At 47.1% G+C, this 16559-nt stretch overlaps 1 protein-coding gene and 1 long non-coding RNA gene across 2 annotated transcripts in view; one reads left to right on the top strand and one right to left on the bottom strand.

The window, feature by feature from the left end:
* The window catches only part of MAP6 (microtubule associated protein 6), a 69370-nt gene that overhangs the window by 37619 nt on the left and 15192 nt on the right, over positions 1-16559 (top strand). Inside the window, exons 2-3 of the mRNA XM_079973936.1 lie at positions 10910-11123; positions 15905-16101. Of these exons, the coding sequence (XP_079830062.1) occupies positions 10910-11123; positions 15905-16101 (411 nt within the window). The remainder of the gene's footprint in view (positions 1-10909; positions 11124-15904; positions 16102-16559) is intronic.
* LOC307215187 lies at positions 12997-13838 on the bottom strand. Its single transcript, XR_013838361.1, has 2 exons — positions 13644-13838; positions 12997-13235 (listed from the first exon to the last, which is right to left on the bottom strand). It is a non-coding gene; the product is annotated as an uncharacterized lncRNA (long non-coding RNA).

Genomic DNA, 16559 nt, shown 5'->3' with positions numbered 1-16559 from the left:
GGTCAGTCCACCATCAACTCTCATTGATTATTTTCCATTGAGGATGGTGGAAAATCAGAGATGTTTGACAGCAACACACCCTACCTCTCATTGCTATTTTAGAACAGGGGTTCCTAAACTTATTTGGCCTACCACCCTACTTTTCAGGGGGGAAAGATTTACTCAGAAACACCCCCCCCCCACACACACATCTACCTTCTTTAAGTGAAACAACAAAGATGCAGAGATAAATTTGCATTCTTTTGTGTGTCTATCTTTCTACCTCTGTCCTGAAACATAGTAAAGAAATCTGCTGTTGTAAATGAGACACCTTGAAGCTTGAAATCAGAAAATGATTTATTAAAATCAACCATAGTGATACAGTCATACCTCATGTTACGTTTGCTTCATGTTATGTTCTTTCAGGTTGCGTCCCGCGGCGACCCGGAAGTACCGGAAAGGGTTACTTCTGGGTTTCGCCACTTGCGCATGCGCAGAAGCACAAAATGACATCATATATATAATTTTTTATTAGTTTTTTAACATATCATTTTCAACAGTAATTAAACATACTTTTACATCTTATTCAAATTTTTGACTTCCGTCAATTCTGTCTGAAAATTTTCCAATCTAATCTCTCAGTATGCATTACTTATCTTCCCTATTACATTTCGAACTCATAACCAATATCTCTATCTTTTTCTACTTTGTAACACTTCGTATATTTCTCCTTACAAAACTTCTTGTAGTCCTACTAGCGTAATTTGTTGATTACAGTTGCTCTTCAAATAATTCATAAACTTATTCCAATCTTCTGTAAATCTCTGGTCCCGCAGGTTTCAAATCCTTCCTGTCATTTTGTCCAATTCTGCAAAGTCTATTAATTTCGTCTGCCATTCTTCTTTCGTCGGAATTTCTTCTTGTTTCCATTTCTGGGCTAACAATACTCTTGCCGCAGTTGTTGCATATAAAAACAATTTAACATCTTGCCTATTAATGTCCTGACCTATAGTTCCAAGTAAAAATGCTTCTGTTTTTTTTTTAAAAAAATGTATATTTCAACATCTTTTTCATCTCATTATATATCATTTCCCAGAAGTTCTTTACTTTTTTACATTCCCACCACATATGATAAAATGTTCCTTCTTTTTCTTTACATTTCCAACATTTATTATTTGTCTTATACATTTTAGCTAATTTCAAAATTTTCTTCTCTTCTTTATGCTTCCAATGCCCCTTATTTTTATTCAACACCCCCCTGCCCAATCACACCCAAGGCTAGTGCCCCCCCCTTTCCTGCTGCCCAGGAGGACTCCCCTGAGTGAGTGCTTGAGGGCCCTGCTCTTGCCACTTACCATCTGGCCTGGGGCGGGGCCTGAAGCCTCACAAGGACTGCTTGCTGCTTGCTGCCTGCTGCCCAGGAGGACTCCCCTGAGTGAGTGCTTGAGGGCCCTGCTCTTGCCACTTACCATCTGGCCTGGGGCGGGGCCTGAAGCCTCACAAGGACTGCTTGCTGCTTGCTGCCTGCTGCCCAGGAGGACTCCCCTGAGTGAGTGCTTGAGGGCCCTGCTCTTGCCACTTACCATCTGGCCTGGGGCGGGGCCTGAAGCCTCACAAGGACTGCTTGCTGCTTGCTGCCTGCTGCCCAGGAGGACTCCCCTGAGTGCCTGAGGGTCCTGCTCCTTCCTGCCACTTACCACCTGGCCCAGGGCGGGGCCTGACAAGCCTCACTAGGACAGTTGTTGTTACTGCCGGAGGGGCAGAGTGTTTTTAAAATGTTTTAAAATGTTTTTAAAACATTTTTTATATGTGGGGGGTGGGGGTGGGATGGATGTTTGGTTGGGTTTGGGGATTATTATTTTTTAATTATTTTTTTGATGTTTTGTAATTTCTACATTTTTTGTTTGTATTGTTTTATTGGTTTTGTTTGTTTAAGGTGTTATTTTGTTCTTAGGGGGAGGGTTCAGGGCTGCCGGGGAGTGGGCCCCAGCCCACAAAATGGCTGGGGCATGTTCCACAGGGGGGGATGCACTGGGACAACCGATCTCAGTGATCACGGGTAGGAGGAGGAGTTACGCTAAGACCAGACCATGTCATTACAGAGGAGGCAGGTTTAGTCGTTGTCTGAGGACTATCCCTGCCTCCGGGTCTGGTCCTGACCGGATGGATACTAGAATCAGCAAGGGATACCCACATGACCTGAAGGTGCTGCTGTGCAATGCCAGGTCAATGATTCATAAGACTACTGCCATCCATGACTTGATCATGGATGGAGGACTTGACCTGGCATGTGTAACAGAGACTTGGTTGGATGAAGCAGATGGGCCTGTCCTTGCTGCTGCTTGTCCACCAGGTTTCTCTTACGCACAGCAACCCAGGTCATGTGGGCGGGGAGGGGGGGTTGCAGTGATTTTTAGGAAGTCATTAGTTTGCACCAGGCGTCCTATTGGGAAGACCCAGTTTTCCGAGTGCATGTTCTGGAAGTTGGGCAATAGGGGCAGTACAGGATTCCTTTTGGTGTACCGACCTCCCCGCTGCACCAAGGATTCCCTGCCCGAGCTGCTTCAGGTCGTGGCGGATGTTCTCCTGGAGACACCTAGCCTGGTCGTCCTAGGGGATTTTAACATCCATGCCGACATGACCTTACAAGGGGCGGCTCGGGACTTCGTGGAAAGCATGGCCTCCATGGGGCTGTCCCTGAATAAGTCTGGCCCAACCCATAGCCGCGGACATGCCTTGGACCTGGTGTTTACCTCTATGGATGTTGGTGATCTGACACTAAGTAAAAGCGAAACGAAAGAAGTGCCATGGTCAGATCACTTCCTGGTGCAACTGGACTTCTCTGCGACCCATCCCCTCTGCAGGGAGGTGGGACCAATTCGGATGGTCCGCCCCCACCACTTAATGGATCCAAATGGTTTCCAGAGAGTGGTAGGGGATGCTTTATCCCATGTTGATGGCCTTTCAGCCGATTCCCTGGTGGCCCGCTGGAATGTGGAGTTAACCAGGGCTATTGACTGTTTGGCTCCGAAGCGCCCTCTCCGATTGCATGGAGCCCGGACAGCCCCGTGGTTTTCCACGGATCTGAGGGCAATGAAACAATCGTTGAGACGGCTAGAGCGCCGGTGGCGGATAACTCATTCCGAATCTGACCGGACACAGGTTAGAGCTCAACGTCGAGCCTACCAAGTGGCGATAGCGACGGCGAAGAAGAATTTCTTCACCGCCTCTATTGCATCTGCAGAAAACAGCAGCAGGAGACTTTTTCAGGTGGTTCACAATTTAGTGGAACCACCTGCAACATCGGGGCCCAGTACGGGCCACATGTTCTCCTGCAATGATTTTGCAAAGTTTTTTGCAGATAAAATCGCTCAGATTCGGGAAGAAGTAGACTCCACCGTGGGAGCAGGGCCGGGGCTGGAGAGTGCTAGAGTTCTGTCTAGTCAAGTTGAGTGGGATCAATTCCAATCTGTTACCTCCGAGGATGTGGACAGGCTGCTTGGACGAGTGAAGCCAACCACCTGTCTCCTGGATCCTTGCCCATCCTGGCTTATAAAAGCTAGCCGGGAAGGACTGGGCGATGGGCTTCGTGGGGTGGTGAATGCTTCCCTCCGTGAGGGAGCCTTCCCAGACCCGCTGAAAGAGGCGGTTATTAAACCGCTTCTTAAAAAACCATCTTTAGATGCGGCCACAATGGCCAACTATCGCCCAGTTTCAAATCTTCCATTCTTGGGCAAGGTGATTGAGCGAGCGGTGGCCGAACAACTCCAGGCACGCCTGGAAGAAGCGGACCATTTGGATCCCTTCCAGTCGGGATTCAGGCCTCATCATGGGACTGAAACTGCCTTGGTCGCACTGGTTGATGATCTTCGGCGGGCTAGGGACAAAGGTGAGAGCTGTTTCCTAGTTCTGCTGGATCTCTCAGCGGCGTTTGATACCATCGACCATAACATCCTTCTGGACCGTCTTGAGGGGCTGGGAGCTAGGGGCACTATCATACAGTGGTTCCGCTCCTTCCTCCTGGGCCGTGTTCAGAAAGTGGTGGTGGGGGATGAGTGTTCAGACCCCTGGGCTCTCACTTGTGGGGTGCCTCAGGGTTCTGTCCTCTCCCCCATGCTTTTCAACATTTACATGCAGCCGCTGGGAGAGATCATCAGGAGGTTTGGGCTGGGTGTTCATCAGTATGCGGATGATACCCAGCTCTACCTCTCCTTTAAATCAGAACCAGTGAAGGCGGTGGAGGTCCTGTGTGAGTGTCTGGAGGCGGTTGGAGGATGGATGGCGGCTAACAGATTGAGGTTGAATCCTGACAAGACAGAAGTGCTGTTTTTGGGGGACAGGAGGCGGGCAGGTGTGGAGAATTCCCTGGTCCTGAATGGGGTAACTGTGCCCCTGAAGGACCAGGTGCGCAGCCTGGGAGTCATTTTGGACTCACAGCTGTCCATGGAGGCACAGATCAAATCTGTGTCCAGGGCAGCTGTTTACCAGCTCCATCTGGTACGTAGGCTGAGACCCTATCTGCCTGTGGACTGTCTCGCCAGAGTGGTGCATGCTCTGGTTATCTCCCGCTTGGACTACTGCAATGCACTCTACGTGGGGCTACCTTTGAAGGTGACTCGGAAACTACAACTAATCCAGAATGCGGCAGCTAGACTGGTGACTGGGAGCGGCCGCCGAGACCATATAACACCGGTCTTGAAAGACCTACATTGGCTCCCAGTACGTTTCCGAGCACAATTCAAAGTGTTGGTGCTGACCTTTAAAGCCCTAAACGGCCTCGGTCCAGTATACCTGAAGGAGCGTCTCCACCCCCATCATTCTGCCCGGACGCTGAGGTCTAGCGCCGAGGGCCTTCTGGCGGTTCCCTCACTGCGAGAAGTAAAGCTACAGGGAACCAGGCAGAGGGCCTTCTCGGTAGTGGCGCCCGCCCTGTGGAACGCCCTTCCAGCAGATGTCAAAGCGATTAACAACTACCTGACATTCAGAAGACATCTTAAGGCAGCCCTGTTCAGGGAAGTTTTTAACGTGTGATATTTTATTGTATTTTTGCTTTCTATGGAAGCCGCCCAGAGTGGCTGGGGAGGCCCAGCCAGATGGGCGGGGTATAAATAATAAATTATTATTATTATTATTATTATTATCGCCCACTTGGAAAATTTCTTTTTTGACCTTAAAAATCTTTTTTGACCTTAGGGAAACGTCTTAAGAACAAGTACAGATATTTAGGCTTGGACGAGAGTTAAGATTGGATAAAGTAAAAGTGGTTTTTAAAAACATTGTAAAATTAAGGATTTTGTTAGAAAGATGTTTGAAAAAGAAAATTATGTGGTTTTGGCAGAAATGACATAAAGGATCAAGTAAAAATGAATTGATGAAAGAGAGAATGTAAAATCACAGTATTTTAAAACAAACTAATTAAGATAAAAACAAGGTTGGAAGGATTTGCTGAATTAACAATTTGAATTAGAATACAAAAATGGGAGGTGTGAGGAGGTCAAGGAAATAAGTTAAAGAAAAATATGTAAAGGTTTGATTTGTTCTTTTTTATCTTTTTTTAAATGATTTTTTTGTCTTTCTTTTTCTTTTTTTTCTTTTTTCTTTTTATAACCTTTAAAATTCTGAATAAATATTATTTTTTAAAAAATAGAAGGATGGGGAGACATAAAGAACAGGAAGCCAGCTTTCCCTGAACTATGCTCCTGAGCTATAACTGTTAGTAACAGTAGAGCTGTGCAGCTGTTTATATGGAGCCCATCACCTGTCAGAATCCGGGTACCAGTTCCTGGAAGCTGCAGGAGAGAAGAGGGGTCTTGTGTTCAAATCCTGTTGGTATTTTAATATCGCAAGAGACTCGGGAATGGGTGAAGGGAATGGATATCTGTCAGGGACTCAGCGGGAGCGCAGGGAGGGGAGGAGATGGAGAGCGAGGGGGAGCAATCCGAGGGCAGCGTAGGAGAGGATGACAGCAGCCCGATAGATTCCGTGAGCCTCTCCAGCGAATCGGAAGATTCACAGAAGGGGGCGCCGATGGGCAAGGCAAGGGGGGACCCAAGGGGGACACCCCAGAAACAAGGGGCCAGCGGGGACTCCCAGAGCAGCAGTTGGAAATCAGGACCAGCTTCCCCACCAGAGCGTAGTGGGGGGGAGGAGTCCCAGGTATCAGAGCCCACATATTCACCACCAGCGAGAGAAGATGAGTCAGGGTTGGCCACGCCTCCATCGGAGAGCGAGGGAACGGTCAAGAGGAAAGTTGCAGGCTGGGCGCGCGCGCCAAGTTCAAATGTACAGGCGAGCAGCACAGAAGGTAGCCCGGATAGGGAACCAGGTCCTAAAGCCCGCCGGAAGGAGGGGGAAGAATCATCAGGGTCAGCGTCAGAGGAGTCCAGGAAGGATGAAACCCTAGCGGGCAGGAGGGCCCAGAGGAGAAAGGAACTTAGGAAGAGGTGGAGCAAAGCAAGAGTCTTAAACTGGTGTGGAAGGGGCGGAGACTCAGACGGGACTTCGCCGGTCTAGGCTTTAAGATGTAGAGCTGCGCGCTGCGGCTTTGAAATGGAAACTAAACCTCAATAAAGACTTTTGTACATAACGACAGCCTGGCGTTGGTCCTCTGTGAGCTGGGACCTAGAGGCAGCTCTGACAATATCGGAATGATTAAGATCACTGACCATGCCCCTATATCTGCCATCCTTCAAATAGGTCATATTAATAGATCCTATTCTTGGAGGTTTAACCCTTGGTTGGTAGCTGATGAACGGAGTAAGGTTAAAATACAAATAGCGTTAAAAAGGTATTTTGAGGAAAATAAAGACCCAGATCTCCCATTAACAACAAAATGGGAAGCAATGAAAGCAGTCATTAGGGGAGAATGTATTCAGAGCTTGTCAGTGTTGAAAAAGGGGGAAAGATAGAAGGATTAGGGAGGTAGAAGAGGAGGTCAGGATATTGGAGGAGAAATTTAGGATGTCTAAGCAAAAGAAGGATAAGGAGCAATTAAACCAAAAGAGAGAAGAGTTGAAAGTTTTAGATATAAATAGAACTACATTAAAGTTATGGTACAGTAAACAAAAATATTATGAATTTGAAGGGATATGTGAGAACAGGATGATGGACTAGATGGGCCATTGGCCTGATCCAGGCCATAGCTGTCAACTTTTCCCTTTTCTTGCAAGGAATCCTATTCGGAATAAGGGAATTTCCCTTAAAAAAAGGAAAACGTTGGCAGCTATGATCCAGGCGGCTCATATGAAGTTTATGGGTGTTTATTTTCTTCTTCAGAAAGCTCACCTTAAAAAAATAATAATTCCTCTAAGCTGGCATACTACCACTACTACTAATGTTGATGATTATGATGATTATGTAAAAGCCGTATGAACCCTGAAATTACAAAACAGACAACAACAATGCTAATACAGTGGTACCTCAGGTTAAGTACTTAATTCGTTCCGGAGGTCCATTCTTAACCTGAAACTGTTCTTAATCTGAAGCACCACTTTAGCTAATGGGGTCTCCCGCTACTGACAGGCCACTGCTGCGCGATTTCTGTTCTCATCCTGAAGCAAAGTTCTTAACCTGAAGCACTATTTCTGGGTTAGCGGAGTCTGTAACCTGAAGCGTATGTAACCCAAGGTACCACTGTACGCAAAAAACAGTAAAATAGGAATACATGCCTCCTTCATTACAGTAGCAGGAACCAAAGTGTTTGGGGAATGGGTGCATGGAGGACAACATTTTAGGGGAACACCAGCAAAGAATATTTTAATGTTCCATTATTTTAATGTTGTATTTTATTTTTGTTTTTAAGTTTGTAATCATTCATCTTGTTTTTATTATTGCTTGTAAGCCGCTCTGAGCCCGGCCTTGGCTGGGGAGGGCGGGGTATAAATAAAAAAATATTATTATTATTATTATTATTATTATTAAAGAATGGAACCACGGACAGCAGCCATTTTGAGCTCAGCTGTAGTGTTTTTGTGTGTGTTTTTTTTTAATATTCTTTTTTATTAACTTTCATTTATCACACACACACAAAAAGAAAACATGACCATTTAAAACAACAACTAATACAGAAAAAGAAAGAATTACATTAAATCCAATACTTATTAAATTAAATAACAGAAAAAAACAAAAAAAAAACCCACCAAAGCAATGAAAATAAAAATAAACTAATACATAACACAAACTAGCTGACTTCCTTCCCTCCTGATTTCGGGTTCTTAATTTTAAGAGTTTCATTTTTACAGCTGATGTTGGTTAATTGATCTATCTATACATCGAAAGTTTCATAACAAGCCTGCTATATTTGGTAGGTTACTATAGTTACCTTCAATATATGTCATAAATTTAATCCAATTGTTATTTAACTTTGTATTCTTTTGGTTTCTAATTCTCTGCGTCATTTTAGCTAGTTCGACGAAGTTATATAGTTTTGTTTGCCATTCCCTCATCGTTGGTATATTTCTATTTTTCCAATTTTGGGCAATTAACATTCTGGCCGCTGCTGTTGAGTATTGAAATAAGACTCTATCTTCTTTCTTAATTTCTTCTCCGATGATACCTAATAAGAAGGCCTCTGGCTTTTTCGGGAATGTATATCTTAATATTTTTTTTAATTCATTATATATCGTATTATATATCGTAGCTGTAGTGTTGAATCAAGTCTCCTTGTTCCACATTTCAGTCTACAGTGACTTCATTTTATCCATATCACATTATGTCGGTGGATTCTTCTCCCTGCCCCACAAGGACGAGGATGGGAATATTTCCCAGCATCCCCTATATTTCTGGCCAGCTTACTGGTTCTGGCTGTTATAAACTTGTGAAATAAGTGACTGTTCGGAGTATGGATACCAAGGGCACACAGCCCTTGAGCGTGTTGGGGGGCTGCGGAAATGCTGGCTGAACTTGTGGGGTCTTCTGAGGATGTGGTCATAGACACCAGTCACAAAATGGCTCCTATGGGGGCCAAAATGGCTGTCAACGGGTCATGACATAACACAAAATGTCTGCCCTAGAGGTGTGGCATAGCACAAGATGGCTGCATCTAAAAGAACAGGGGGAAACAATAGGCCTGTGACATTCCCAAGCTTGGGAAATCTCAATTTTTATTTAAAAAAAAACCAGCTGTTTGAAACATATGAAAAGCAAAACGCATTCCGCTGTAGATTGGAACTAGGATGCACAGAAAATCCAATTCAGAGATTATTACTGAACTCTCTTATTCCACAGGGGGGCATTCAGAACCACAAACAAAAACATGTATGGAATGGTGGCTAATCATCATACATTTATTCATTTAAATGACTTTAAACTCCCCCCCCCAAGGGGGGTGGCTTCCAGAGAGGCTGCACAAATCACTAAAACAAACAAAAGTCCCCCAAACAGAAGGGGAAAACTTATACAGTGGAACCTCGGTTGTCAAACGTAATCCGTTCCGTTCCGGAAGACCGTTTGACTTCCGAAACGTTCGACAACTAAGGCGCAATGGGCGCCTGGCAAAATCCATTGGAAAAAATGGAGAAATGCACCTCGGAAGCCATTGGACTTCTGAGGTGCGTTAAAAAAACCTGAAGAATTTGCTTCCGGGTTGTCGGTGTTCGAAAGTTGAAACGTTTGACTTCTGAAGCGTTCGACCACCGAGGTTCCACTGTCAGTGGCCTCAAAGTTTGACAGTGCCACTGAACCCCACAAGCCTGAGACAGACATACTGACTGGAGATGGGGAAACACCTTCTTTTTGTGCAGAAGGTTGTCAAGTTTCATCTCAGCATCTCCTCTGCCTGAAATCCTGGAGAGCGGCTGCCAGTCAGTGCCGACATCACTGAGGTAAATAGGCCAATGGTCAGACTCAGTACAAGGCAACTTCCTGTCTTCCAGTTTCAGTGATCTGCCCTTGATCTAACAGATCTAAACCAGGATCTTCTTTTGGACCTGCCCAGTACCACCTTATTCCCCTACCAAGTGATACTAAGCTCCAGCCCTTGATCACTCTGTACCCTCCAGCTCTGGCTCTTGAGTTTTGAAAGACCAGGCAACCTGACATGGCAACAGCCTCTTCCCCCAAACCCTTGGGTAGAGGGTGGGGGAGCCCTCTGTGTCTATCGCAGATATTAATATTGCTCAGCGTGAAGTCACTGGATGCATAAAGACTTGCTCCTTTTAGAGTGAAACATTGTCTAGACCAGCGGTTCTCAACCTGTGGGTCCCCAGATGTTGTTGGACTACAACTCCCATCATCCCTGACCACTGGTCATGCTGGCTAGGAATGATGGGAGTTGTAGTCCAACAACATCTGGGGACCCACAGGTTGAGAAAGGCTGGTCTAGACCCATTAGATTGTTGAAACTTTACTTGCAGATCTTTCTTCAAAAACAGAATGAAAGAATCAAAGATACGTCCAAATAATTCCACACAATATCTTTTTGTGTGTGCCAATTAATTTTTTATTGGTTTTCCATAATTCCATCTTGTGCAAGTCAAACACAGGCCCGTCTTCTTAGAAATAAAAGAAACTTACAATCAGAGCTGACTAACATAGCTCTCTCTCACACGGACTCCATTTTGCCTGCATTTCAGCCCCTTAGGCTGTGCAGCATCTTAGGTTATGGGTAGCATCTCACTCCCGCAGAGCCTGAGAGCAACGACTTAGCCAGCACCCTTCCAAGATAGCACATTTGCAACCAAATACCTTTGCCACCTCATCTAAAGTTAAACACTCACATGTTAGCTAGCAGGCAACAGTTAATTATCAACTCAGAGACCACTTAGTATACTCCAGTGGAATTTCCCCACATTAAAACCTTCGGTGTCAATTAAACAACCGACACTGTTCAGCATAACGGTGTGTACAAATAGAAAGCTACTGAAGCCATTCTATTTCTTAGCCGTTCTTTTGATTTCCCGCTTCTCACTCAAGCTCTCCCCCTTCCCCTCAGAAATGAATTCCAACCCTGGACAGACGTCAAGCCGGTGAAAGCTATTAAGGTCAAGCCCCAGTACAAGTTTCCGGAGGGGAAGATGAACCACAAAACGAGCTACAGCACCCAGTTCACTGTCGAAGGGGCAAAGCCCGGCCCTTCGGATAACAAATTCCTCGAGCATCGGAGGATACGGAGCCTGTACAGCGAGCCCTACAAGGAAATCACAAAGGTAAGGGAGACGAGAGACGGGCAGTACGGCTCCTCTGTGGGATACTTCCCCGACGAAACAAAACATTTATTTCATACTTTTGTATGCTGCTTCCTCGCACGCTGGCTGGGGCTGATGGGAGTTGGAGTCCAGTGTCATCTGGAGGGGGGAGGTTCTCCCTCCCTGCTCTGTGGCAAATTTGGGGAGGGGGGAGTCTCTGCGGGGTCAGCAGAATACACCACTCCCTCGAGCATCCCACTAACATCCCGTCGAACTGGTTGGCTAGTTCTGAACTGGTTGGCTAGTTCCGTCCAGTTGGTTGCCTAGTTCTCACCTCCATGGACTGCTCTATGATTTGACTTCAGTTTCATTTTGGCCCACAAGCCAGATTCGACAGAGACTAGGAACCATCAGATCAGTCTCCCGCTGTTGCAAAAGCTACAGGGCTTGGGGTTTTTGTTTTGTTTTGTTTTCAGGGCCTATAATAACCCCTAATATCTCTGTGTGCCCTCGTTTGTTCACTACAAATCTGTACATGATCTGATGTAAGCCAGGGTCCGCCAACCTGTGGCCCATGGGCCAGAAGCAACCCACAGAGGCCATTTAACTGGCCCCCGAGCCGCCCCCAAACCAAGCTGCCCTCTTGGCAAGTCCTAGCGCGCTGCACTAAACCGGCACAGCGCGGCGTGGGGACTCACTTCTGCTGCTCTGGAAATCGCTTCTTCTGCGCATGCCCAGATACCGGAAATCGCGTCTGCGCATGTCCGCAGCACCGAAAATTGCTTCTGCGCATGCCCAGACACTGAAGATCGCTTCTGCGCAGATGCAGTTTTCGGCATCTGGGCATGTGCAGAACTGATATCCGGCACCGCAGACATAAAGGTAAAGAGACCCCTGATCATTAGGTCCAGTCGTGGCTGACTCTAGGGTTGTGGCGCTCATCTCGCTTTACTGGCCGAGGGAGCCGGCGTACAGCTTCCGGGTCATGTGGCCAGCATGACTAAGCCGCTTCTGGTGAACCAGAGCAGCGCACAGAAACGCCGTTTACCTTCCCGCTGGAGTGGTACCTATTTATCTACTTGCACTTTGACGTGCTTTTGAACTGCTAGGTTGGCAGGAGCAGGAACCGAGCAACGGGAGCTCACCACGTCGCGGGGATTTGAACTGCCGACCTTCTGATCAGCAAGTCCTAGGCTCTGTGGTTTAACCCACAGTGCTATCCGTGTCCTTAAGTGGATTAAGCCTGCTCAAAAAATTGCAGCCAGATATATCCAGGGAGTTTTGTGCAGGGCCCTTCTAAAACCTTGGGCAGTAAAGGCTGAGAGACCCCTACCCAGGACCCTGAAGAGATGCCCCGATCTCTGCCCCTCACATCACCATCCCCGAGAGGACAGACAATGTCTGAGGAGGCCCAATGTGTGGTGGTGAAGGCAGCGGCCCGCATCCTGCGGCACAAGGGAAGCTGAGAGCCATGCTACACGAGTGCTCTGCAGATCCAGGAAATTAATCTGCTCACATCAGGGGTCAGCAAGGCTTGCTGGGAATGGGCCGGATCACTCCCGCGGAGATACTCTGTGGGCCAGGCCAGCACAGCGCGACGCCGGAAATTGTGTCTGCGCATGTCAGGAACGCAGGTGGCACTGTGGGTTAAACCTCCTGAGCCTAGGACTTGCCAATCAGAAGGTTGGCAGTTCGAAGCCCCACGATGGGGTGAGCTCCCGTTGCCAAGGCCGTCTAGGGCTTTAAAGGTCAGCACCAACACTTTGAATCATGCTCGGAAACGTACTGGGAGCCAATGCAGATGTCCAACTGGTTGACCACGACCGACTGGTTGATCCCCAGGAAGGTTCCAGGGGGTAGATCTCTGTTTTTCTATTCTTTTTTTTTTTAAAAAAAAACAACTCCTTAGCTTAACCACCATCACCCTAAGGAATCCACAACCTTTAAAACTGCCCTGGGTCCATTTTTCTTCTTGAATTTCTGCCAGCTGGGGACAGAAGTCTAATTCACCATAGTGGGAGCGTTGCATCAGCCTTTTCCCAGCTAAACAGGGGGTTTCAAATACCCAGCTCAAGCTGGGAATAAATCCGTTCCCTTTCTCTCCTGCCACACAGTGGTACCTTGGTTCTCAAACTTGCCGTATTTTTCGCGCCATAGGACGCACTTTTTCCCTCCTAAAAAGCAAGGGGAAATGTGTGTGCGTCCTATGGAGCGAATGCAGGGGGGGAGGCAGGCGGGAAAAGCCTGCAAGAGCTGCACACAAGCTCTGTGCGCTCTTGTGGGCTTTTCCACAGGAGGGATAAGGGACTGACAGGCCAGGAGAAGCCGCGATCTCTTTAAAGGGGTTGCGCGGCTTCTGCGGGCTTTTGCGAGAGGTGAGGGAATTCCCCCACCTCCCTCAAAAGCAGGAAGAAGGTCTGGGAGAATCGCACAGGCTGCAGGCTCATAGCTGGGGGGGGGGTCATATTTTTTTCCTTGATTTCCCCCTCTGAAAACTAGGTGTGCCCTATGGTCAGGAGCGCCCTATGGTGCGAAAAATACGGTAATCCGTTCCGGAAGTCCGTTCCAAAACCAAAGCGTTCCAAAACCAAGGTGCGCTTTCCCATAGAAAATAATGCAAAATGGATTAATTTGTGCCGGACTTTTAAAAACAACCCCTGAAACAGCAATTTGACATGGATTTTACTCTCTAACGAGACCACTGACCCATAAAATGACAGCAATAAACAATGTACCTCATCCACACAATCAATCGGTAGCTTAAGTTGCAAAAACAAAAACGCTGACTTTTTCTGTTTCCTCCTAAAGAAGGCTCAACATTTTTACCTGCCCCTCTGAAAAAGGTCAACAACTTTGACTTTCCTCCCTAAAGAAAGCTCAACAACTTTGACCCGATTGCCAGTTTTTTATTCTGTGAGTAAATCACAATTTCATGGGAGCTGGACGTCTCTGCTCTACGGAATGTGCAGAAACCACATTCTGGATTATTGGACCCAGTCTTGGTCTCGTCCACTCAATCTGCCAGAGTTTGTCTTCACATGCAGGGGGAACCCCTAACTCCCTAAGGGTTTGAGACCCCATCAGCTTCCCTCACCTGGTTTAGCTGGCCACAGTGGCATAGCGTGGGTTGTCAGCACCCGGGGCAAGGCAAGTAATTTGCACCCCCTAACCCGTGGATTTGCGCCCCCTAACCCTAACCCCCAGATGTTGCGCCCGGAGCGCCCGGCCCCCCCTGCACCCCCCACGCTACGCCACTGGCTGGCCAGTCAAAGCCATTCCTAGGGTGTGGCCGCTGTTGCCTCCTGACGGCATAATAATAATAATAATAATAATAATAATAATAATAATAATAATAATAATAAACTTTATTTATACCCCACCCTCCCCAGCCAGAGCTTGGCTCATGGCAGCTAACACCAATAAAATCACAGTAAAAACATAATAGGGGGGTTATGTACTGAGTTGAATAGGATCCAAAAGGCAGCAGTCTGATTGGTCCTAGAACAATAGGATCCAGAATGCAGCAGTCTGATTGGTCCACAGGAGCCACCCAATCTAGCTCCAGGTGGAAGTGAATCCGCAACCTGATTGGCCTACAGGTGAATCCCGGAATTAGCCAATCACGTGGGGCCCATTGTGTAAATAATGTATATAAAGCAGACATCCTGGGGGAACTTCCATTCCTCCTCACCACTATGAGCTGAATAAAAAGCATGAAATCCACTCTTGACTCCAAATATATTTCAAGGGGGAAAGAGAGGGGGTAGGAAAACCAATTTAAAATGCAGCCTCATTTTAAAGTAGCCGATAAATCAAGACCATAAGGGGAGGGAAACATAAGGGTCAGACTGAGTCCAAACCAAAGACCAGGCAGAACAGCTCTGTCTTGCAGGCCCTGCGGAAAGATGTGACAGAGCATTCCACCGAGTCGGGGCCAGTACTGAAAAGGCCCTGGCCCTAGTTGAGACCAACCTAACCACCTTGCGACCTGGAACCTCCAAAATGTTGTCATTTGTGGACCTTAAGGTCCTCCGCGGAGCCACAGGTGAGAGATGAATGCTGAGTGGCCACCAAAGCTGGACAAACTACCCCAGAAGGAGCACAACATGTCCCTGCCAGAGATACTAACTGTCCCCTAATTCTCCATACAGTGGTACCTTGGTTTATGAACTTAATCCATTCCGGAAGTCCGTTCTTAAACCAAAGCATTCTTAAACCAAGGCGTGCTTTCCCATAGCACTGGGGGACTCAATTTACACTCAACAGGAAGCGGGACATGTTCTGCTTCCAAGGCAAAGTTCACAAACCAAAACACCTGCTTGCGGGTTTACTGCGTTCTTCATCCAAGTTGTTCATCAACTAAGCTGTTCTTAAACCAAGGTACTGCTGTATATCAGATAGAGCTGCGAGGCAAATCTTGCGGCCCACAATCTCGATGGTGGTGCATACACAAAGAGGGTTTAATGCTTCTAAGGACAAGTTAGTTCACCAGTCAGCTTAAAGCAGGCATAGGCCAACTCGGCCCTCCAGATGTTTTGGGACTACAACTCCCATCATCCGTGGCTAACAGGACCGGTGGTCAGGGATGATGGGAGTTGTAGTCCCTAAACATCTGGAGGGCCGAGTTGGCCTGTGGCTGGCTTAAAGGCCTTGATGCTGCCCTTTCGATGAAACCTTTGCCACCGTTCGGCAACGCCTCTCTAAATTCGCTTTTCTCCTCCCTCCCCCTCACCTCTCCTTGTGTGTTGTGTGTGTTGTTTCTCTTTTGTGCCGGCGGCGGCTTGCCGGTTGCACCTGCCCAGGTGGAGAAGCCGAGCCCTCAGCCTTCTAAGCCAAAAAAGACGACCACAAGCCATAAACCCCTGAAAAAGGCCAAAGATAAGCAGATGGTTTCGAGCCGGTCGTCTAAGAAAAAGAGCGCCGAGGGGCCCAGCACAACAAACGCCGAGGAAAAGGAGAAGAGTAAAGAGATGAACAATAAATTGGCCGAGGCGAAAGAGTAAATTTCACTGCTCTTACTTGCTTTCTCTTTCTCTCTCTCTCTCTTTCTCTCGTTTTCTATCCCCCCTCCTTTTATTTTCTTTATTTTTTTCTTTTTTAAAAATAAAGGCCACAAAATTAATTAGAGGCTTCTAATCTGCCTGTGTTCCAATTGTATTAGAAGCTTTTTATCTTTGATTTCAAAGGCGGATTAGAAAACCTCCTTTTTGCAAGGGGGGGGGTTGTTTGGCTGCCTAGCGTAATAGGAGGCAGGGAAAGGCACAGCAGATTAGTTTTCAATCTGTGTACATCAGAGATTTAGGGGGGAGATAGAATAAGAGAGTGGCTGGAAGACAGGTCTTCTCATCCAGCTTTCGCCCCGGAGAAACAGGTTGGCTTGGTTTCTGGGGGCATCAAAAATCCTGCCAAACCTGTTGCACCCAGGGGCAAGAATGAGGCAAAGGGAATGTGTGTGGA

This window comes from Podarcis cretensis (genome assembly GCF_951804945.1).
Source record: "Podarcis cretensis genome assembly, chromosome: 4".
Classification (NCBI taxonomy): Eukaryota; Metazoa; Chordata; class Lepidosauria; order Squamata; family Lacertidae; genus Podarcis; species Podarcis cretensis.
The sequence above is the reverse complement of the archived record's forward strand: the minus strand, read 5'-3'. Positions and strand labels throughout refer to the sequence as shown.